Source organism: Dermacentor variabilis, chromosome 3 (assembly GCF_050947875.1).
Source record: "Dermacentor variabilis isolate Ectoservices chromosome 3, ASM5094787v1, whole genome shotgun sequence".
Taxonomy (NCBI): Eukaryota; Metazoa; Arthropoda; class Arachnida; order Ixodida; family Ixodidae; genus Dermacentor; species Dermacentor variabilis.
Genome location: NC_134570.1, coordinates 92,643,981 through 92,666,653, shown reverse-complemented (window position 1 = coordinate 92,666,653; position 22,673 = coordinate 92,643,981). Strand labels below are relative to the sequence as shown.

At 49.1% G+C, this 22,673-nt stretch overlaps 1 protein-coding gene across 2 annotated transcripts in view; it reads right to left on the bottom strand.

Annotated features, from left to right (window-relative positions):
* The window catches only part of LOC142576051 (pleckstrin homology domain-containing family G member 5-like), a 747,630-nt gene that overhangs the window by 553,202 nt on the left and 171,755 nt on the right, over positions 1-22,673 (bottom strand). The window contains exon 1 of one of the 2 annotated variants that reach the window (XM_075685968.1): positions 4,515-5,967. The exons of the other annotated variant lie outside the window; for it this stretch is intronic. Within the exon in view, the coding sequence (XP_075542083.1) occupies positions 4,515-4,742 (228 nt within the window). The 5' untranslated portion in view covers positions 4,743-5,967. Of the gene's footprint in view, positions 1-4,514; positions 5,968-22,673 lie in introns of those variants that run through there. 2 annotated transcript variants of the gene reach the window in all.

Below are 22,673 nucleotides of genomic sequence, written 5' to 3'. Positions count from 1 at the left end.
TTGCATAGATTCCACGAACAGCTGTACATAAGAGAGACAAAGGCTCTCGGGGATCCGAAGACTCGCAGAAAGATATCCACCGTTGTGAAGCCAGCTTGCTCATACGACGCTGTATTTTCTTCTGTGCGCGTCTGGCCAATCTCAAATCATGAATGGACTTTGTGCGCCTATATCTTCGTTCCGCACGGCGGCGAATTGCACGAAGTTTCTCTAACTCGATGTGAATAGAACTCGAATAGAATAGAATATAGGATAGAATAGAATAGACTCGAAAATAGAATGTGTGGCCACCTGTAAGGCACCTTTTATTGCCTCCCTATAGGCTGGATGGTATGTCGCCTCGACAGCAGTCTTCAATGATTGATTTAAATTTCAACCACTATATGCATTGGAAGGCTCCGGAGAATTTGGAACTAGTCAGCCCCTCAATTGTAAGATAAGTTGAGATGTGGTCACTTCCCTGCGTTTCCAAGGCCGAGAACCAACTTGAACCCTTCTGTTAGATGAAAGCGAAACATAGCTAAGGTCGAGGCAGCCGCTATGCACTGTTCCTCGCAGATAGGTGGTGGCTTCCATAATTTAACAAACAAAGTTATCGTTCAGAGGCAATGAACACCTCTTTTCTGCCCCTCGAGTTAACCTTGGAGCTTCCCCAGAGATAATGTTGGGCATTGAAATCTCTAGGGATCACTCATGACGGTGGAGCCGTTGTCAAAATTTCCCGCAAGCGCTCACAGTTAAGACGACTTGATGGTGATAAGTGCGCTCCTGGAATTGTGATAGAGACCTTGCTCTTCTTCACAGTCAAACACACATGCTGGTTTTCGTTGTCAGGTGACACAAAAAGCGAACACACGTCAAGTCAAGGCGTATAAAAAACAATAATCTCCTGCTGCATTGCCCGTGGATGGAGGACATAATGAACTCATACCCGGACAATCTGATGGGAGATGACATGTTTGGCTCACAAATGACAATAATGGGAAACTGATGAATGAATACAAGCTGTCGAAAGTCGGACATACGCGACTTAACTCCCCTGGCTTTCCCTTGAAAGACAGGTGCCTTCTGGGCCTCATCTCGAAACGATAGAATCTGGCGGCACATTGCTTTACCCAGGAGCCACAAGCACTGGACCCAGGGTATCCAGCACCTGCAGCGCGCTCTGCGCCGACGGGGTTTTCATGTTGCTGAGTAGAACACGCATAGCAATCATCAGTGACTGCAACATTATTCTAACCTGGCTATCATTAGGTGTCGTTGCATCAGCGGTTTGTGAGGGTGTCGATGGCGGCGGTATCCGAGGTGTCTTCATGGCAAGTTGTGAGCCTGGAAGTGCGAGCCACTCTGCAGGCTGATCGAGTCTTGCCACTTTCTTCGTTTTCGCGGTATCTTTCACGGTGGCGCTATCCGATGATGTAGCGGAAGACGGCGTGTTGCCTGTTGCGTCGTTTCGCTGCGCTCTTCGACGGCGATACCGTCGCCGCCTAAATATAGCGGCAGCCTCGTTGTACGTTGAATGATCCTGAACCATGCGATCTACTGCCGCGAATTCCTTATCCGGACCCTCGGGAAGTGCTTCGATGAGGCTTTGTGGGAACCACGGCAATTAGGGCACTTCAGGAGAGTCGCGCGGCAGGCGTCTTCTGAATGCAATCTGGCACACCGCGCGCACGCAGCGTTGTTCACACAGATGCTTTTTACATGGCCAATTTTAGAGCACTTGTAACATTGCAGGGGCTTAGGTATGTAAGGTCGAACGGCATGGCGGACATGGCCAACTTTGACGTGAGAGGGAAGGAAGTTTCCCTCAAACACAAGCTTCACGCAGCGCGTGTTTCCGAGTCTGCATGGTGACATGCGTGACGACAGTGCTTTCTGTTGTTGGCTTTATTAATATTGGCAAGTCATCAGCCGAAGGGGAAACGTCTAAGTCATAAATAACGCCAACAGGGCCTTTATCGCCTGTAGGGCTCATTTATCGCACTTTTACTTTGTCGATTTCCGTGACATTCCGAAGACTTTGTAGTGCGCTACGATGTAAAACGTCTACAGCCAGGACATTCTTCCGTCTTTCTTCTGCCTTCTTCCGTCTTTAATCTCATTCGGTGCGATTCCCTTGAGTAACAAAGAAAGAATCTGCCTGTTCAGGAGCCGCCAATTAGTGATATGATTCACGGGTCAGAAGAGGACAGTGTGTGGCCAGCGCTGCATATCCTTAACGGTTGAAACACCTGCTGGCGATGACGCCCGCAGCCGTTTTCTTTTTGCCGTTCGGCTCATGACAACCTTCAAGTCATCGTCCGAGGAGTCGCAGCTGTCCGAGACCAAGTCGATGGCTTCGCCGTTTTTATCGCTCGACTCGCTGCCACGTTTCCTGCACGTAGGTCGACCGGACGGCGTCGCGCCACGAAGGACCTCGGAAGTTTCTTCGTCCATTGCCGCAACGAGGGAGCGGCAGCGCCCAGAATTTGCTAAGAAACAAGGCGAAAATGCAGAGACAACAGTGCCAGCGTTCAACTAAAGAATCAATTCGTCGTCGTCCTTCAGAGAGAGAGAGAAAGCAAAAAGGCAAAAAGTGGAAAGGCAGGTAGGTGAAACAGACGAGCGTCCGCTTTGCTACCCTACATTTCGGGTAAGGGAAAGAAGGAATAGAAACAACATCCGAGAACAATGTACCAGCTAGTGGTAGTCACTTAATGGCGCCCGCTTACACTTATATGGTTCTTTCCCAGGAGCGAACGGGAACTTGTAAATTGCTTAAACAGCCTCCATGGGATAGAAAAGGAACTCACACAACGCTGCTAACAATCTTTTGACATTTGCTATCAAGAAATTTCAAGTACAGTAAGAGAGAATCAATAACTTGTTTTCACTGGACGCATTTCTTCTGCAAAAGAACAATAGACCGTCGATGGCTTGTTTTCAGTGCGATGTGCCATGCGACGGCAGCCGCCGAGACCGATTTATTGCTACGTGCGTGCTCCGTGGCGCATCTTTCCTCCACATCGTTTTATTTGTAATTCCTCTTTCTCTGGGTCTTAAATATAACTTCATTTTTTTCGCTGCTCATCAGGAATAGGGGTCCCAATTTTCGCGATTGAATATAGGAGCGCAAAAAAAAAAAAACAGGATTCGTATTGACAAAATACATTTTACTTTAGAATCGTTCGTAAGAGAAATTTCTACCCAATGGAAAGTGCACGCGCACGTGCAGGCAGGCATATGTACAGGCAAGCGTACGTTGCACGCGCTTGCAGTTCTTACGAAATGTTGACTCCCGGATCCAAGAAAGAATAACTTCATTCAAACTTACATATAATTTATGCTAAACAAAATAAAATACGGAAGAAGGTTGGCCTCTTCACGAGATTTCAAGTTTATCACCGTCGATCATAATAGGCACGCTCGTGCAACAGCTTGCGCGTAAACATACGGCGATTCGTGTATGCTCTTCGTTCTGTACTTCTTTTTTCAGCAACAGACAAAGGGCGAGCTGCGTAAGAATGAGAAGCGTGGTGAGCTTGCATACGGGATTACTCATTCCGACAGCCGCTCCGTCTCATTACGTAGATGTTACGTTACCGTACACAAGAGACATGCAGTGCCCCATACCAGTATCAAAAAGCGAACAAACAAACGTACAACTTAAAAAAAATATATCCGTTTGGGGACGTGATGTGGGCAAGTGAAGCTCTATGATGGGGTAAACCTGACAGCTGTTTCCGGTAAGCGCGACTGATATCCTCGATCGCTCATTGCATGACGCAATGTCCCTGCCGAGCCGCAAGAATGGTATAAGCGTTATTTTCGTGCGTTCAAGAAGGACGCTGTAAAATAATTTACGCCCTTAAAGGCGAAAACGGACGTAAATTAATCTATAAACACCACCCTTGCACTCTGTTTGTGTGTAAGTTATAGTGCGAGTTATAGGCCGTTTATGCCCTTATTTACACCCTTACGTGGGCCTAGCGACTCAATGCGAGATGGAAACAATGCTCCCAAAAGTGGTTTGTAGAAAATAATGTCCTTGTGATACATCGCATATCACCCTTATCCTGAGATGACAGGGCACGCGCGACCTACTTGTCGCTTTAGTAATTTCATTATTTTTCTACCTTCTTACTGATAATTTGTAACTGCTTGGGTTTACTCGTTTTCTTGTGTTTTTTTTTTCTTTAAGATTCTAGGACAGCTGGATCTTCGGCGGTCTACTTCTGCATGGTTACATCTGTTGACAGACACTACAACTGAGTCGCCGCGGTCATTTTGTGGCGCGAAAGACAGTGTCTTATCGTATAAAACGCGCTTCCTAAAATTCTTCTTTTTTCTTTTTTTGCTCACGTATGACGAAGGTTTAAACCTGCGAGCGAAGGTCCATTGGCGAGGACCGCTGATAACATCAACGAGCGAAACGGCCACGCAGCTTTATGAATAACGGTACTCTCTCTCTCTTTCTCTCTCTCTTCCTCGACGTCGACTTCGGGCCCGTTTCGTCGGCTGACGTGACTCACCGCGGCGGCGACAGCTCCGGGTACGGTGTCCACCACTCCGCACGACTCCCTGATCATGTCGGCGACCCACGCGGTCAGCAGGCCGGCCTGCCTCGACGGAACCCGGCTACATTCCACCAGAGTGGCCAGCTTGTCCAGCTGACGCTTCCGCCACGAAGAAGACGACGACGACGCCATTCCCGTTTGCTTTCCCGAAACCGACGATCGCTGTTGAGCTTTGTTCTCCATTCCTCTCTTTTTTCTTTTGTTTTTCTATTCACTATTTCCAACACGGCCGACGGCAAACACGGAAAGTGTCGCCAACCATGTCACAAACACAGATCCTTGGCACAGAACGCGTAGCTGCGCACGGACACAAAGCAGCCCCTCTGGCAGCAGCGGCAGCAGTAACAACAGATGACCTGCGCCATTTTCGTCACGCTGAGCGCACTGTAATCGTAGCACATGTTCCAACACCTTACGTGCTGGCGAATCTTCACCGATCTTGGTGACACACAGATGCTTCACGGATCCGGAGCTGTCTGACAAGGTCTTGATGGATGGCGGCCACGGGAGGGCAAGTGGCGAAGCTGCAGGCGTAGCAGAATGCGCTACACGGCAGCATTGTTGAAGACAGACGACGAGCTTTGACTGAAGCTTGCGCGCTCATGGGTTAGCTGCCCGCAATACGCACCAGTTTTCAGCCTTTGCTCCATTTCGCGTATGCAAATTTTTACGAGCACTGCGCTTGCACCACTCCTAGCGAACTTCACAGGGACGTCTGAAAAATTTGAATTTCACGGTCTTGTCCCTCGTAAGAAAACACTGTTCCAGCGAGAACTGAAAAAAAAAAAAAGAAATCCCGTGACCGACGCTGCCTTTCGAGTTGTCGCAGCCCGCAGGGGATGCGCTGGATAAATAAATCACACGAGAAAGCGCGGCACAGCAACCGCTACACGGCGACGCGTGCAGCTCGTAAATCTGTCTAAGCAGGCGCATGCACACCGTCGCATAACTTCGGCGAAGGGAAGTGACACGGCAACGGCGGGCGGCTTCGTCGACGTATCCCACGCAACGCCAGTCCGTGTGCACATATCACGCCGACGTTGGCTCAGCGGTACGTGCCCGATGAGAAGAAACCTTCGAGGCCGGAAACGGCGCAGTGTGTCTGGACGCCGTCTTGCGATGCACACGCCAGCATCTCAGCGTCCCACCGCGGACTCCTCCGGCGTTGAGGTTCTTTGTCGAAGGAGTACGTACCCGCGCTCAAGAGAAGCGGGGGGCGCACTATACCGCACCGGCAGCAACGGCTGGTCGAGCAGCGCCTTCGCGTCAACGGAACGAGCGGCCGCATCTTCTTCGCCCGCGGTGCAAACCGGCGGTCGCCATCGCAGCAGTGCGCGGGTTCCCGGGAAACAATGCCGGCGCTGTGGCCATCTGCTGGGTCGCGTGGTCGGCGTGTAGCCTCGCACGCAGCTTTCCTCGCTATCCCAGCGAGGAACGACAGGTAAAAAAAAAACTGTGCAGGAGAAGAGCGGGGCACGTCGGCCGGTAGACTGCGCGCCTGTACGCGCACATATAGCTGTTGCTGCTATACAGGTAGCCGCAAGTGTTGCGACCGGCTGCTTCTTTCCCTAGCGACGTCACGGGCTCGTGCCCCCCGGTGACATGTGCGCGACGCGCGCCCGCAGAACGCGGTTCGCGGTATAAGGCCGCCCGCCAGTTGCTGCGTGTGTTCCTCCGGTAGGGCGCCGGTCGGGCGAGGCTCGACCCCCGAAAACAGTGTGGCCCGCCTGCATGCACCGACGCGACTGCGAGCACCCTTGAGTTAGCCAGAGGTTGATCCCGTCAGTATGGTTCGGCGCTGGAACGATGCGCACTGCGTTATAATATACTTCGCTACGTTGAAAAGGTTGCGTACTTCGTCTCGCCGTGACTTGGCGATGCAGTACAAGCTACAGGATGCGACTTTTGCGCTCAAAAAGAGAGACAGAGGAAAAGGGAAAGGAAGGGAGGTTAACCAGAGGGGGAAATCCGGTGTGCTACCCTACGCTGGGGAGAGATTTCGCGCTCAAAATTGCTCGTCAAACGGCACTTGTGAATGAGCTGAGTGAGACGGAAGCCGTGAAACGAAAGGCTAGAGGTTAGCCGGAATTACTGTTACGTTTTCTACTCTGCACTTCTGGAAAGTTAAAGCGTAAAAGAAATCAGGTGAAAATGAAAAAGAGAAGAAAAACGAAAGGTAACTGAAGATACTTAGTTTATTCCGCACAAGCACAATAAAGACCCCTGGACACTGCTAGGACCAAGGTTAGCGCGAAAAACAGAGAGAGGAAACAGGGAAGGGCACAGATGTTACGCAGAGACAGTTTCGGTTGGCTACCCTGCACGAGGGGTAAAGGCGATGAAGGACTGAAAATAAACAAATGAATAACTTTTAAGAAATTCGACGCGTTATAGTATAACCCTCGGCGTCTATTATAAGTGTGACATCTCTCTCCTATTTTACTCAATGGGTGTCCAAGAATTCTGCTTTCGATAAGGAGACGGTTATCAAGTAGTTTGACGGTCGTAGTGCGGAGCGCTGTTCATTGCCCATCCAGACGAGAAAACTTGCGGAGAAATTGCGCAATCGTCTCTTCGCAGCGACCAACTTGGCGTTTGGAACTGACGTCGTGAATGATATCACTTGAAGCCATAGACGACGTGCAAGTTGGACGACACTGAGACGGCGCAGGGACGCGTGTATTCGAGCCAAAGAAAGCTCCTCATTGGCCGATTCAAGCGGTGGCTTCCGCCATGGTGCCGAATTACTTTGAAACCAAGCATAAGGCTTACAGTCGGTCTACCTTCCCCATCAACTATGCGAAAGACAGGTCGAACAAAAGACGCGATCACGAAGCGAGCCAAATAACACATGCTGCGTGTATGCTCTAAAGAAAAAAAAAAGAACAGAGCAAGATCAGTTATACGATCGCGTCTCGTTATGTGATGTCTCTCAGCTCACTCGTTTAATCTCCCCCCCCCCCCCCAGAAGTAATGCATCACCAACAATACAGTGTGTCAACACAAAGGAGCAGAAAAAAAGGAAATAAGTATAAAATTATGAGACAAGAAAGCATTCAAAGCTCTACATAAGTCGTGGAACCCCTTGCTTACCTCAATTCATGCGGCTGTCTCCCAGTCTGATAAATTCAGCTGCGTCATAGCTACTCACCTATGCACTTTGTCTTATTGCCCCTCATTAATCATGCGCCCCCCTGCTAAGATGTGTGAGCAAATATATATTCAAAAAGACACGCGGGCAAAACAAAATGTAATGAAAGGATACGCGACACATAAAGGGTAAATGAGACGCCACTCAATCGTAGCAATTGCTACAAAGGATCAGGACGAATTTTTCTTAAACTGCGAGGCTATTCTTTCGAGGAACCTGTACGAGTTTCTTTTGTGGCAATTGCTACAATTGTGTGAATGTGTCATTTTCCCTTTAATAAATACTTCCCTCCACCTTGCGGGTTTCCGCAGAACTATTACGTCGAATACGCGACACGTTGGGCTTTTCGACTAGATCGAAGAATACCGACAGCCCCGCGGGCGAGTGCGACGATGAACCTGTGAACTGAAACTTCGGGTGAGCTTGCTTTGACTTCTTACCATGGTTCAGCTTCAGTTCACTCCGCCATTTTTCTGGCGTAGCATGTGCACAAACTTCAGTGCAATCTCAGCAGTGCCTCAGCGTGGCTACCGCGTTGTGTTGCTGAGCACGATGTCGAGGGTTCGACTCACAACCGCGGTGATTGCATTTCGGTTGGGTATGGGAACGGCAAAAAGCACTTGTGTGCCGCGCTTCGGGTGCCCGCTAAAGAACCTGAGGCGGTCAAAATTAAAACTAATTTAATGTAATTGTTAACAGTTGGGTAAGGTCGCAATGACTACCTGCCTAACGGGAGCAATAAACAAGCTTTCAAATAAAACTCACGTGGTCGCAACCAGCAGCGACCTCAGCACTGGAAAGTATACAAAGCAAACGTTATCGGAGTTAAGGTGTTATTCGGGGCGCTTAGCGTGAAGGCAGTGGGAAAAGTTGCGAGTACGGTTCTACCGTGTGTCCCAGCTAACGTTCGCCAAGCTGCTGAACGAAACAATATATTTTAAAAAGATGCTGCAAGAGAGAGAGAGAGAGAGAGAGAAGGGGAGGAAAGACAGGGAGGTTAGCCAGTGTAAGTACCGGCTGGCTACCCTGTCCTGGGAAAGGGGCCAAGGGAATAAAAGGATAAAGACGAAAAATTTTTTTGAAAAATTCACACAATAACGCGGTGCCACGCGCTACAACATTCAAAGACGGTCGCACGACTCGCAAGTCCTTAAAAACTTCAGGAGAGCCCTTAAGCCCTTGAGTGTCGAAACCGGTGCAAGATAAAATTACAAAACCTACGGTACTCGGTCGTCAGAGGTATGACGACCGAACACCGTAGGCCTTGAGCATCTTGTGCCGTGTTTATTAATCTTTCTCTCTTTTTTTTTCTTTTTTTTTGCCATGGGACAGTTTGGCTAACGTTAGCTAGGACACCCTATATGTATACACACTTTAGTGGACACTACACTACAGAGCTTTAGAGAGACCGTGTTACGTTACTAAGGAATATATAAAGCCTCTATAAATATATATAAAGCATTATGAAGCCTTTCATCACCTTTTTTTATCCTTTTCTCTTTCCCCTGTGCATAGTAACAGAACAGAATTAGGATGACCTGTCTGCCTTTCCTAAAGTAAATTCCTTCTCTCTCGCCAATACCAAACGTCACACATCTCGATAGTCACTGACGTGATAACTGACAAACGCTAGCGTTTCTTTCCGACAAAATAGAATGTCTTGGAACTAAAAAAAAAGAAACGAAAGATCTACAGTGTGCTGCGCCTCCCCAGTCTCTAAACCGAGTTTCATGGCGTGCAAAGGTCTGAACAGAATGAAAGAGGGAAATCACTTCATCCTCAAGGCCCATGGGCACCTTTAAACGCTAACCGAGAGAGGCGGAGTCGACGTCAGCTGTTTTCGTGTTTTATGTCCGGGCGCTATCATTTATGGGCTGAGCTCTTCAAGCACTGCATTCCGGGCACCTTTAAAAGGAGCGCGGGCATATTTTCTTTATAAGAGCTTCCTCCCTAACGGCACCGCTCTCTCTCTCTCTCTCTCTCTCTCTCTCTCTCTCTCTCTCCAGAATCGGCGCGCCCTGTAACAATGGTCTTGCCGAAAACCATGCTGCCTATGCTGTGCTCAAAAGGCGGTTCCTTTCACCCTGCCCCACTGTACGCAGTAAAAAGCTTAGAGCCGTGTTCCAAACAAAGGTTGCGCTGAATATGCGGCATGCTCCGATAGATTTCCCACAGTTGACAGCAGCGCTGCGGGACACGCCAGCCTAACCACGTGGTGGAATAAAACAAAATAGGAAGGACGCGACGAACAATCACCGTGACATGCCCCTGTCGCCTATCACGAGGCCTGAGAAAATGTCGAAGCATGTAGGCGCCGCTTGACTTGGGCATGTTTGCGGTCGAGGTCAGAAGCTCGCACTTTGCTTAACTTGAGCTTGGGAAAGCTCGCCGCGCAAGACTAAGGTCAGCGATGAAGCATACGGGTCGTTCTCGCTCGGAATGTTGCCTCATTTTATTCGCATCTGTAGTTAATTGTCTGAAGCGGCCAGCGTCAACGAAGCCGGGGTGACGAACGAAAGGGTCGTAGCGGCCTTTGGCCGGTACAAAGTGTCGATACACCTCTGCGCGTAACTTTCTTTTTTTTTTTTCGAAAGTTTGCCCAACGGCACAAACCATTAAGTATACGAATGTCGATCGGCCTGTTTCGGCGATGCACGTCAATACGTCGTCGAAACCGGCCTACATTATTGTAGGCTGGGGTTACTTGAAACACTAACAGATCTCATGTACGGACGCGACATCGGAAGATTCCACGAGGGAATAGTATACTAGCTGCTAGCAAGATATCATTTACGTAGCTATGGGAGGATAAAAAAATGATGGCGCTCCCGTAATCGCGAGTAGATGTAAGCACGAAATGGCTACCGGCAAAGCAGATTGCTCGGAGGTGATACTAGCCACAATCTTAAAACGGGTGTAGTGCCTGTTCGCAACGGCACACCCCACCAAACCACACCGCACCACGCCATACTGTGCACTGGTCCATGTGGACGCAATAGTTTCCTGTCACAGACAGTACTTGATTGCAAGTCTTGTCTCGGTCAAACACCCATCCGCGGTGCGCCGGACGCGCCGCGGACCTCACGGACAGCTGGCGTTGAAAAAAGCACAGGCAACTTTGTCTCAGCGCCTGCAGATGACGACTTTACCCCACTTTTAATAATTATATTAAATTTTTGACAGACAGACACGTGAAAAGCGCTCGTGTGCTCGTCCACCTATTTGACCTTTGATTACAGTTGAACAGTTATGCAAGACTAACTATGCCCGGCAATTTGTGCATTCTTTCGCAATTTTAGCTGTACGCGTGGGTCAGAAAGCAATTTACATTTTTACAGCGAAACTGTATAGTTCTACATCCCAATGGGTTTATCGTGACCTTAGGCAAAAAAAAAAAAAAAGCGGTCGGCGTGCGCTGCGTGCGTCACTGTGTTCCTTATAGCACCACCAGATGGCACTCGCCTCCACGCAACCGCGACAGCGCCGACCATGCGGGGCAGCGAAAAAAGGGACCAGAAAGCTCGCCTTTGCGCATAGCGCTCGCCAAAAGCGATTCTCGGTAAAGATTGCGGTTGTACAAGATGCACTTAGGCACTCGAAACTGGGTTCCTTGCAGCACCACCAGATGGCGTCGCCTCCGCGACAGTGGCGGCGCCGGTTGTGCGGGCGAAAGAAAAAAAAGAACCGGAAAGCTCGCCTTCGCGCATAGGGTTCGCCGCAAGCGTTTCTCGCTTAAGATTACAGTCACATAAGCTGCACTTGCCAAGAAGTGGCAACTGTAGCATACGAAGCAAGGAGTGAGGTAAGTATACTTTCATATGTACATGAAGAACCCGCCTACCAGCTGATTTGTGTTGTGACAGTGTTATGTCAACGCCACGTATATATAGTGAGGACTCCTGAATAGCAACGTGCATACGAGGTCTGATCCACTCTTTGTAGGTGCACGAAGCAGCGGCGCAAGCCAAGTCGCAGGTCGTTGAAACGTCTATGGCTAATAATTGCGAAACGCGTTTGGTTGACCGAGTATTGTGTTTTTGATTCACTGTCGCCTTCACGGACCAATGGGAGAAAGAAAGAAACTTCTGATAAAGCAATTTACTCGTGGACTCCGATAACCACCAGGGTCGTTTCACAGACGCCCCAACTGGGACGCCCCTGGGTCATCCCAGGAATCAAGACGCGCCAGCTTGAGTCAAACGCGACAACCCCTGCCTACGAGACTACCCTGCTTTCTGTGTGTTGAGTGAACGCAAGTGCTGGAGTGAGTATGTGAACCCTCGCCATCAGCGGGGGTCCTTCGACGATTTTAGACGCTCCGATAGGACGAAGGTGGGGCGGCAGATTTCTTTGGCCTAGGGATCTAATGAATACATAGGGCGTTTAAGCTGACTTTTTCGGCTCCTCGGTGTGCTTCACTTCAGTCATGCTAGACTGATGAGATGTAGCATTCTCCACTCTTCACGTAGATATTGTAAATAAACCCAGTACTCATCGTTCTCGATGACAGCGCGTTCCTCCCTTCAACAACGTCCTTAGCGGGGATGAGTAGAACCACGACATGGGCCACTTACCCCTTTTTACATGCCCGATCCCAACTCTTACAAGTGTCGTTTACAGCTCTGCTATCCAACCACCGTCGCAGAGTGGACTGGAGACCAATTATTTTTTTCTTCTTTTGCTCGCACTCGACAAGGCAGGCTATAGCGTCGTGCCGCCGACCTCGAGGTCTTGGGTTCGACGCCAGCCGCGGCGACCACATTTCGTTGGGAGAGAAATGCAACAACAAACGCGTTGTCGTAGTGCGTCTCACACTTGGTGGGTATAACGCTACGAAGGCTAGGGAGACTTACCTCACTAATCGTATCCGCGACGAAAAAAATAGTGCACCACATACAAAATAGAGATATAGACACGCTTTATGTAATTCCATGTAAAGTCTCACACTCTCATGTCGCACAATATGGCGTATTCAGTATGTGAAAAGGCATGGAGACCTGAACCGATTTACCGTCGGACGAGCTGAGTAGCAAATTTCTGCGACCAGCGGCCACAGCGCATCATCTGCACTCGCCACCGAAACATAGCATACGCCACACATGCAGGAAACGCAACAGCGCACAAATAATACATAATTTTACATAAACTCGGGTCTACAAGTTGCAGTTGTAACATGTAAAGTAGTTGATTCCCTAGAAAGCGTCACAGACCAATGGCAACTGCTCTGCGAATCGCGCAGAGTGGCACTCCTATAACGGCACTACTTGCGTATAGTTTCAGCAGTGTTGTCTGTCTGCTACGTATGAAACGGAGTACACGTGCACGTTAAGAGCCCTAGGTGGTCAGAGATAATCCGGTGTCCTAAACTCCTCATAAAAATCATACCACGGTTTTTGGCACGTAAAACCCCCGAATTTAGTAAATCGTTTATATAGGAGCGGTGGGTGGCTGACTTCCCGAAGGCAGGCCGAAGAGCACGTTGCTAAGTTTGCTACATTCGCTCTGAACTCTCTCGGTCGAGCGGCGACATCGCGGAACAAAAAAAAATGTGTCCGGTTTCTCGCGTGTTCGTGGGACTCGACGACCCAAGGACGTCCGGGTTTCCCGCGGGGTGACTGCGCGCAACGTGTCGCACCTCCAGCGCAAGTTCGCGCATGCGCGTGCGTAGGGAAGCACGAGGAGAACAAAAGACAAACGAATGAGTGAAAATAAAAGGAAAACAGAGGCAATGCAAGGCAGCCCGTCTAAAAGCCCGGCAGCATTGTGGGGCTGTCACGACGTGGCACGGCGAACAACGGCGAAAACAAGCTGATAGAGAGAGAAACAAAAATACACGCGCACGTGACAGGCAGGGAAAATGCCTCGAGCGTTCAGAACGGCGCTGGTATTTCTTTTTTTTCTTTTCGGCAAGTCCTACGGGCTCGTCATTTCGAGAACGTTGAAAACAGCTAGCGATATTTCCCGACGTCGCCAGACAATATTTATCCATTAACCCCGGGAAGACCAAATGCAGTAGCATTCACGTACATTTCCTTTTCCTTCCGCGTCTGTAGGAATAGAGGTTTTCTTTTCTTTTTTTTTTACATCGAAAGGTGATCGTTGCTGATGATGAGTATATCGGCATTGCAACCGACTAGAGGGGGCATAATCAGTGACAGTGACTCGCATAAAAAACGAGCGCCTTCCACGGCTTCTAAATGGAAATGCGCTCGACGTTTTTCGCATGTATATAATCACACAGATAAGAAAATGAAATGCCTTCTACGAAATGTAATCCACACGGCTATTTGCGCACCCATGCATGCATAAACAGAAGGACATTATTTAAGCTGAAAAGAAGAAAAAGAAACTGCTGGATTGCTGTGGTTCAGGCGAAATATAGAAAAGAGGCCCCACAGAGCGTGTTAGCTAAATATATTTTCTGATACTATCAAGCAGGCAGGATCGTCTGTGTTCGTGCAGTGCGCTCCAGGTCATGTATACCCACAGCAACGTATGTACAAACTGTGCTGTCTACACTGCCTCTGGCGCACATGGTATACACGAAGGAAGTTCTGGCGAGGTTTTTATTTGGTTGCGGTTCGACAAGCAGCCTTGGTAATGTGGCATGGCGCGTGCTGATATTGAAATTGTGCCTATTTATTTGACGTCTTCTCCCGTCGCACCTAAACACTGGCCTTTCCGAGAAAGTCGAAATGGATAGCCACGGCTCGCACTAGCAGCAGCCAATCCTTGTAGTCAAAGCTACCACTGCTGTGTTTCGCTCAGGCAATAAATTCTCGAGCACCTAGTGCACATACTGCATATATATATATATATAGATATATATATATATATATATATATATATATATATATATATATATATATATATATATATATATATATATATATAATGATACGTCAGCGCTCATGTATCAACACAGGGGCCCGTTATAACTCTCGTTGATTTCTGTTTCCGCAACCGCAGAGAGGAATGCCATAAACACCACATTTCACGGTAATACGGGGTGAACAGACTGGCTGCGTTACAGTGCAATCCCCCTCCCCCCGCCCCCTCAAAGCTCCGTCACATGAGTTGGTGTCAAGGGCCATTCGTACGGCCATGGGTCAATGCACCGTGCGTTCACCTGGCCGTATAAGAAGACATTCCCTGTTAGCTGAAATTCGAGGAAAAAGAAGCAAAACATTTCAAAACCATTAGGTTCCGAGAGCATTTCAAACCTGGTAGGATCAGACACCCCGTTCCATCTGACAGAATTATAAATTCCTGTATACCTCTCCTCTTTCCGTCGAATTGACAAACAGCATGCACAGTGTAGGTACGGCTTACTCTTAAAGGAAACACGTGGTTAGTATATAGCCAATATATCTCAAACATTCCTGCTTCGTCGAGGGAGAACGCATTTGAGTGACATCTATATGTATTAAAAAAAAATAGCATGCGTGCCTTCACGCCACGTTGCAGCTGTAATCGGCGCACCAGAAAGCTGGGCGGCCTACAATGTAAACGTTAGGAAGAGCGTCGTCCACTGCAGTTTTTATAAACTCTATCATTCGGGCCTAAATGTAACACTTCATACAATGAAATGATGCCGTTGTTCCTATTGAGACGACAAACGTCACGTCGCCAGTCCTTCCACTACAATGTCCAGTAGGCATCCCTTTCCTCATAGTTTCGGAATCTCTTTCCCCCGTAGTTGTCGGAGAGGGAAGCATCGAATAAGTTTCTGGAGCCTCGGTCTGACTGTGCTCGTCATTCGCAGGTTATTGTCTGCTTCGTCGTCATGTTATCCGCTCTGGTATGTCCCTATGATTACGTTATACGTGAAATTTTCAGGTTATTTGTACTGTTAAGTTCCGAGAGGAGACGCAGCAATAAGAAAAATAAAGAAAAGGTATAGGGAGGTCAACCAGTCGCGTATCCGCGGTTTGCTACCCTACGCCGGGGTAAGTAGTTGCGTGCAATAAAGAAAGAAAGAAGCGAAGAAAGAGAGAAAGAAGACTGATGGGGCACGATCAACGTGGAAATGGCCATATCGCACCTAAATAAAGTAATGCCCGCGTTGCTTTCTAAGCCTGCGACGTAGGAGTCCATGGTCCATTTTTTTCCCCTCTGGATGTGGTTTTGAATCAAGCCGGTTTAGCAGAGTTCGAAGGACATCGTGCACTCCACGTATGTATCCATTAAAAAAGATAAGGAATGAAAACAGAACACATCTTAGATTTTCGCTTCCCATTTTCACGAGTCGCACGTGGTTTTGGCGCCTGCCACCATTCCAATGAAGAATAAAGTAGATTTTCGTAAAAGCCTTCCCCTCCCCTCCCTACCCAGAAGCGACGCGGAAAAGTTGGAGTAAAGTTCTAAGGAAATTCTACAGCGCTAGCCGGAAAGTGGAAAAAGTCGAGAGCCAGGCCGCAGAAACTGCTTGCAGCTATAATGCGCGCATGTCTCGTAATCGTATAGTGAGAAAGGATCAGACTCGCTCACGTGCGTGATTCTGCGGCGAAAAGCACCGTGCTGCGAGGCTATTATTTCGCTCTCGAATCGTTATAACTATAGAGGCACATAACCTTCCATCTAACAGGAAAGGGGTGCAATTGGATGGGATGGTAAGAGTGTGCAGTGCTTCTACAAGGCACCTGCCGGGCCAATCCGGCTTCTCGACGGCACTCAAACACGCTGCTGACACGCAACCGCTTCGTGGCATGCCATTGTGGAGCGGTGGCGGGGAGGAGGGGAGGGGGGGGGGGCGCCGACACCGTAATCCTTTTTCGAGGAAACCATCGTCTTTCGCCTCGCATAACCGCCGCTTTCAAGAATCGCAAACTCGTGGTTAGGCAAATGCCAGCGATGGCTTGGCGTATGCACACAGGAGAGAAACCGCAAAGAAAGAAACACACAAAAAAGAACAAGGCAAATTCAAAGGGGAAGAGGTCTACACGCGCACGTTCCGCCCGTGCGGAAAAAGATAAGGGCATACTGGGGAATGGCCGCGCCGCTGACGTTTTGCATCTTTCGCAGCCCCACTATAATACGCCCACCACTGGGCTGATCCCTCACCCCCCCCCACCACCTCCCTCGCCTTCCCCGCGTTTTCCTTTCGCATGAATGGCCGATAACAAAAGTGCTTTGGAGGATCCTGCACGTGCGTATACGTACCCACGGCGGAGATGGATTTATGTTTTGTTCTCGTGCGATCGCCGAATACGGACGGCCCTTAGGGATTTCTGCGTCGGGTCGGTGGTGTGGGCCTCGACAGTGAGCGGACCGGAGCTGAGAAGTCTCATGCTTTTTTTTTTTTTTGTAAAGGGCTCATTTCAAAGGCAGTATAGGCTCGTAGAAGCCAAGATGTAGCCGTCTTTCAAGATTGTTTAGGCAGGTACTTGATGAAATCGTTTTTTTTATAATAAGAATTTGTAGGACAGGTTATTGCCTCGTTGCTATTTTCCTTGTTGTTTTGTTTTTAGAAAGCCGTCATAACAATCACATAAAGTATAACGAATCATTCTGCTTGTTCCCGTGTTTGATTGTGTTGTGTCCAACGTAAAGTAGACTTAAGCTTTCAGCTAAAGACGAAGCTGTTTACGACAGAATTGAGTACCTGGCCGCCGCGCAATCAGAGGTTGCATTTAAGCGACGAATGCCAGCAACAGAAGGAAAAATAAGTAACTATACATTCAAATGCTTACAAGAGCAGGCCAGCAGACAGCAAGACAACGGCTCAGTAAGTTCGCAAATGCACTAACACGCTTCCTTGCTTTTTCGGCTTTTCTCGTCAGATCGCTGGGATGTGAAAACGCTGGAGACGCTGCGTTCCTGCGAAGGCTAGCTGTGAGGCAAGAAGAACCTTGCACGGTTGCCTCACAAGCGAGATAGAAGGCGCGGCGAACGAACAGCAAAAAATCACGCGTTTCGTCGTCTGCTTCCAGGAACACCGCCCGCCGCCATGTCATTCTCTGCTTTCACGTGCCGTACCGCCCAGCAGACGATCGCATTCAGGCGTCGTCGACGTCGTCGTCTGCTCGCGCCTTGCCTCGCAGCTCCCGATAGGCGGGCAGGCCGCACGGCGTGCCGCTGGCTCGTCAATCGCGCAGGCGCTTTCTCGCAGTGTTCGTTCCCACAGCACGCGAGTGCGGCGCCGAAAGCTCCCCAGGCGGTGGGGCTATCGGCTCACGCCATCCATCCGAGATTGCGACCGAGAGGCGCCGCCGGGCGACGTGGACAGACTCGCTACGGCGCCTATTTCCCGAACCCCGCGGAAGAACCCCACGTTCCGCGAAAACTGCGGCGCGCTTCCAACCGAAATCGGCGTATTGACCCCCGCGCGGTGCGCCCTTAGCTCGCTCTAACACGATCGCGTGAAATCCCTAATCGAAGAGAAACCTGTACGGGCATCAAGAGATTGGGTACACTCCTGATGCGAAGGACGTTAGCTGACGTAATCACGGACACTTCGCTGATGGCTTCCCAAACTTTGCGGAAATCTATCCCTATGCGATACGTGACGGCTGTCAGAGAGAGAGAGAGAAAATAAGAACAAGCGTGAGAGGGTGCAGTTTCCGGAACTGGGCTGACTTTCTTCCAAATTTACTTGATGTCCCCTGCTGATGGCTAAATGACGCGCAAGACGTGGCAGGAGAGAGAACGCGGCCATCAGTGGACACGCTACGATGACGCATCGATAACAGTGGAGAAAGCTGTCCGCTGAGCCGCGCTGCTTTCACTGCTTTCTTTTTCTCATCCCTTCCTCGGCACCCTTTTTCGCCATTAGTGTACGGTAACGACATGAGAGCCTTCCGGACTTATATAAGCGACATCATCGGCCCTGATTAGAACCACGTTTTCGAAACCACCGCTAAAAGCGTGCGGTTATTGAAAGGATGTTCCACGTCGTGAGTAGTGCTGTAGCATTCCCAGGGCTGCACTTAGTACAAGCGCACAGATACCAAAGAAAGTGGACGAAGTAGCAATTGCCACCGAAGCTCCATCGGTAGAGCATCGCACGGTTATAATGCGAAGGTTAGCCAACTCTGCCTTGCCGCGATAATCGTCAATATATGATCATTACTTCAAAGAACTTTCACTGACGAAACTTTTTATTCTCTACTATAGCGCAAGTGTTGCAATTGTAGAGTTGAAGCAGGTGAATGCTCAAAGCTTTTAGAGTTTCTGTCGTCCGACTTCATTCATTGATTTTGTGTTCCTGCGCGCTGTGTCCTCTTTTTTCAAGATCCTCAAGGCTTACCTACGAATTAGGCATCTTCAGGCAAGCACTGGTTAATAGATGCCCTTCCTCAAACTTGCGGTTAAATGCCATTTGTATCCTACTAGAAATTTCTCCAGAAAGCTTTCCTCGTGCTTGCTATATATATAGCGAACAAAATGCTGCTCAAGTTCCTAAGGTATCCGGATCTACATATGAGGGACGATTGGAATACGGAGGGCTTTACGTCGTTCCTGCTTCTCTCCTAAGCTGTAAACACCTCACAAGGCCTGGACACCTTGCATCCAGTGCTTGAATGCCTTCACTAGATGCACGATGGCTGTTCGGAAAAGAAGATCCCTGGTCCATGGCCGTGCGCATCGCTGGCACCGATAGAAAAAAACGCGAGCATCACCGAAGTGCCTCGAGTCGAGGGGTCGGTCCGACCACTTATAGACTTACTGCGCACCTTTGCGTGTGTGCGCAACCATGCAGTGCGCTTTCTCTCTCCCCTCTTTTCTCTCTTTCTTTTCCTCCCTGTATCCCCTCCCTCCGCCAGAGCAGCGTAGCAAATCGGACGTGCGTATGGTTAGCCTTACTGCCTTTCTACTCTTTAACCTATCTCTCCCTACCTTTCCCTCACTGTTACTTCTGCAAGAGATGACCACCGCTGCTCTCTAAGCCCGATAACATTCATAAAAGCGCATATTTTTTTTTTCACAATCACAGACAACCGCTTCCTTTGTTTATATTGAGTAATAACACGAGCTTAGCAGACTTCGATGTCGGGGTTATATTCCTCTAAGGCGTGAAGGTAGCAACGATGATAGTGGTTGGCTTCATGTTATACGAGTTGTAACATGACGCCTATAACATCGCAGTTAGCTGTGATTTGCTCTTCACAGTTTAACTCGTACTTACGACAACTTTAAAACTTGCGGAAAAAGAAAAGAAAGAACATCCTAAATGCCCACACTCGTCCGGATATATTGCCAAATGCACAGAGAGTGGGTTACCTTTAACATGTGGAAATGTAATGTGTGCAACTTTAGACAAGTTAGCGTGTCTATATACTATACAGTACGGTGTATACTCTTAAAACATTTAACACGCAGTAAGTAAATGCACTATAGCTGCAACGTTTATGCGACTATGTCACCGAAAAATTGACTGACATGGTAGATTACGCAGACATTCATGATTTGAAAAATTATTCATCCCATATCACAGCTGTAATTGACAACATATTATGATCGGATGTTCTCTTTAACAGTGGGATGTATCCCACATCTCAATAACGTGTCGGTAAGGATGTAGAGTACGAACTGGTCCGCACAATATAAAAAAAGAACGCGCGAAAGAACGTACTAACCGGGAAAGCGCGCTATCCGAAGTCACTAAAGAATTTGACAGACTCGACTGCAGTTGATATCCATGTAACGCGTAGCGTCGCGCGAGTCATTGCAGCACGAGATGCCGACGTGCGCCGGTGGGGCCACAGCGCGACCCGAAAGACACGTCGTTTCTGCGGCGTCGGCAACCTTACGTTTGCGTTCTTCGAATTCGGCCTGGGTAAGCAGCTGCTTCGAGGGGGTCATTTTTGCGGCAAGTTTTGACGCGCCCACTAGCCGCTCATACGTTGCGGCACGAGACGCCGACGTGTGTCAAGCTTGTGAGATGCGAACGCGATCCGAGGTGCGCGTTATTGTTTTCCCATTGTGTATAGTGTTTTTAAGACCGCGATGAGAAACCGAAACGAAATCGAGCTCGTGGGCGCTACGTCAGAGTACGATGACTACGATGTCGCCAAAGCGAAGCCTGACGCCCCTTCGCACCGCCTGCAGCAGGGAACGGCAGCGCGCTCGGGTTATCGCCCATTAAAAAGCGTGCAATACGCCTGCAACGGCGTCACTCCCCAGGTGCTGTGAAACAGGTAGGTGAATATGCACATCGCGATAGGGTGGGCGGCGATAGCTGTGAATGCGGCTTGCGAGGAACGGGGAGGATATTTTCTGGTGCCGGAATAGGGAAAGTGAGGGCGCGCCGACGTTTTCACGTGAGACGGACAGGCGAGTATTGCGGGGAAGTAGCTGCGGCGGGTGACTGCTATTCTCGATCGCGCGCACCTTTTCTCTTGTGCACATGGGATGTAGCCGCCGGAAAAGGTATCATACAATCGCAGTTGCGTGATGTAATGAACGTTGATGCCGAAATATCGTGTTTTCCGTGCACGTATGCACCAATAAGAAACAAGCGTAACTGCATTGGATCATTCTTTTTTTGTGTTCTCGATCGCGAACACTCTCGCCGGGAAATCGTACGTAACAGGATCCTAACGACGAGGTTCTACTGTACGACAACAGCACAAAAACATGGACCAAGGTATAGTGTGGACGTGCGACCACATTGGTCCTGCAGTCAACGATGTGAGCCTAGAAACATAGTTTTGCTTATGCGGTGCTCCTTGGGTATAAGGTTCATGAACGATGGGGCGATAAAATCAAGGTCAAATTAAGAGGCACGAGCAACGAACGTCGGGCCACGCGAACTACGCCGAGTTTACGTACATCTATCGATGTCCCAGATAATCGAATGTCCGACCTCGGAAGCCAGCTAGACAGGGCCGCGAGGATCGTATGTAGGGGGCCCACCACGTCGCACCGCTGCCGCGCATAATGAGGCTACTAAGTTCACGGGCAGCCTGCGCGTCATAACGCTGTCCAACGGCCACACCAAAAATCGTTTCCGAGAGCCCGGCGCGTGGTACACAAATGCGAGCGAAAGCAGATGTGCGCCATCGATCGGCTGTGGTGCTTGGTGCATGCAGCGCCAAGTTGCTTAAACGAAAAAAAGAAAGAAGACCTAGACAGAAAGAAAGGAATGGGACGCCATATACGAGATGATTGGCGCATATAGTCGGGAGACGTGCAGTCGAGCGTCTGGAGGTAATTGCGAAGATCGCGCGCCCTGAGCGTCGCGGGTTCTTCATTAGCCAACGTAAGTAATACACGAGCCACTGCCGAGAAGAGCTTCGTTATAAGCGCTGGCGGCGGCCGATTCCCTGGGCGCCTGTTGTTTGTGCAAAGTTTCCCGAGGCTGGTGCAGACCGAGAGTTGTCCCCGAGATGAGAGCAAACACATGTACGCCGAACAAGCACACTGGCAACTCGAATAAACACAGACACTTATTTTGGCACATCAGCTGCGTGCGGTTGATATATTGCCGACTATTCCCGGAAATAAGAGAAAACGATAAAAAGCGAAACGCGAGGGCGAAAGAAGATTTTAGTAAGTCTGTCGGAAAGACTGTGCGACTGTGTGTTTAAGAGTGTGCGCAAATTTATAATATAATTGCACGCTCGCTATTCCAGCCACGATGCCTAGAGCTATAGAAAAGCACGTTGTTCAGAAATTCAGGCATCAGCAGAAATGGCAAGGCTGATTCTACTCACGAGTTTCAAGTTAAGTGCAGGGGAGGGCAGAACACTTTAAGTGTAAGGCAGAAAACATTAAAGAAGGGGGAAATAAAAAAATGTAGCCTGGCAAGTTTTGAGTTGCCGCGGAGGTAGTCTGTTCAGCTTCGATCGAACTTTTACTTCTTTGCTCTTATGTGTCTCACCCGCCCTCGGCCTTTTTTCCTCCTCGTTTTAACGATTATAAGCCACCTTTTACCGCGATAAACCTTCTATTTAATAGTCGGCGTATCGTCTTGTGTCCTCTTGTTCTGTGCCGCGTTTTAGCGCTGTTTGTCTCCAAAA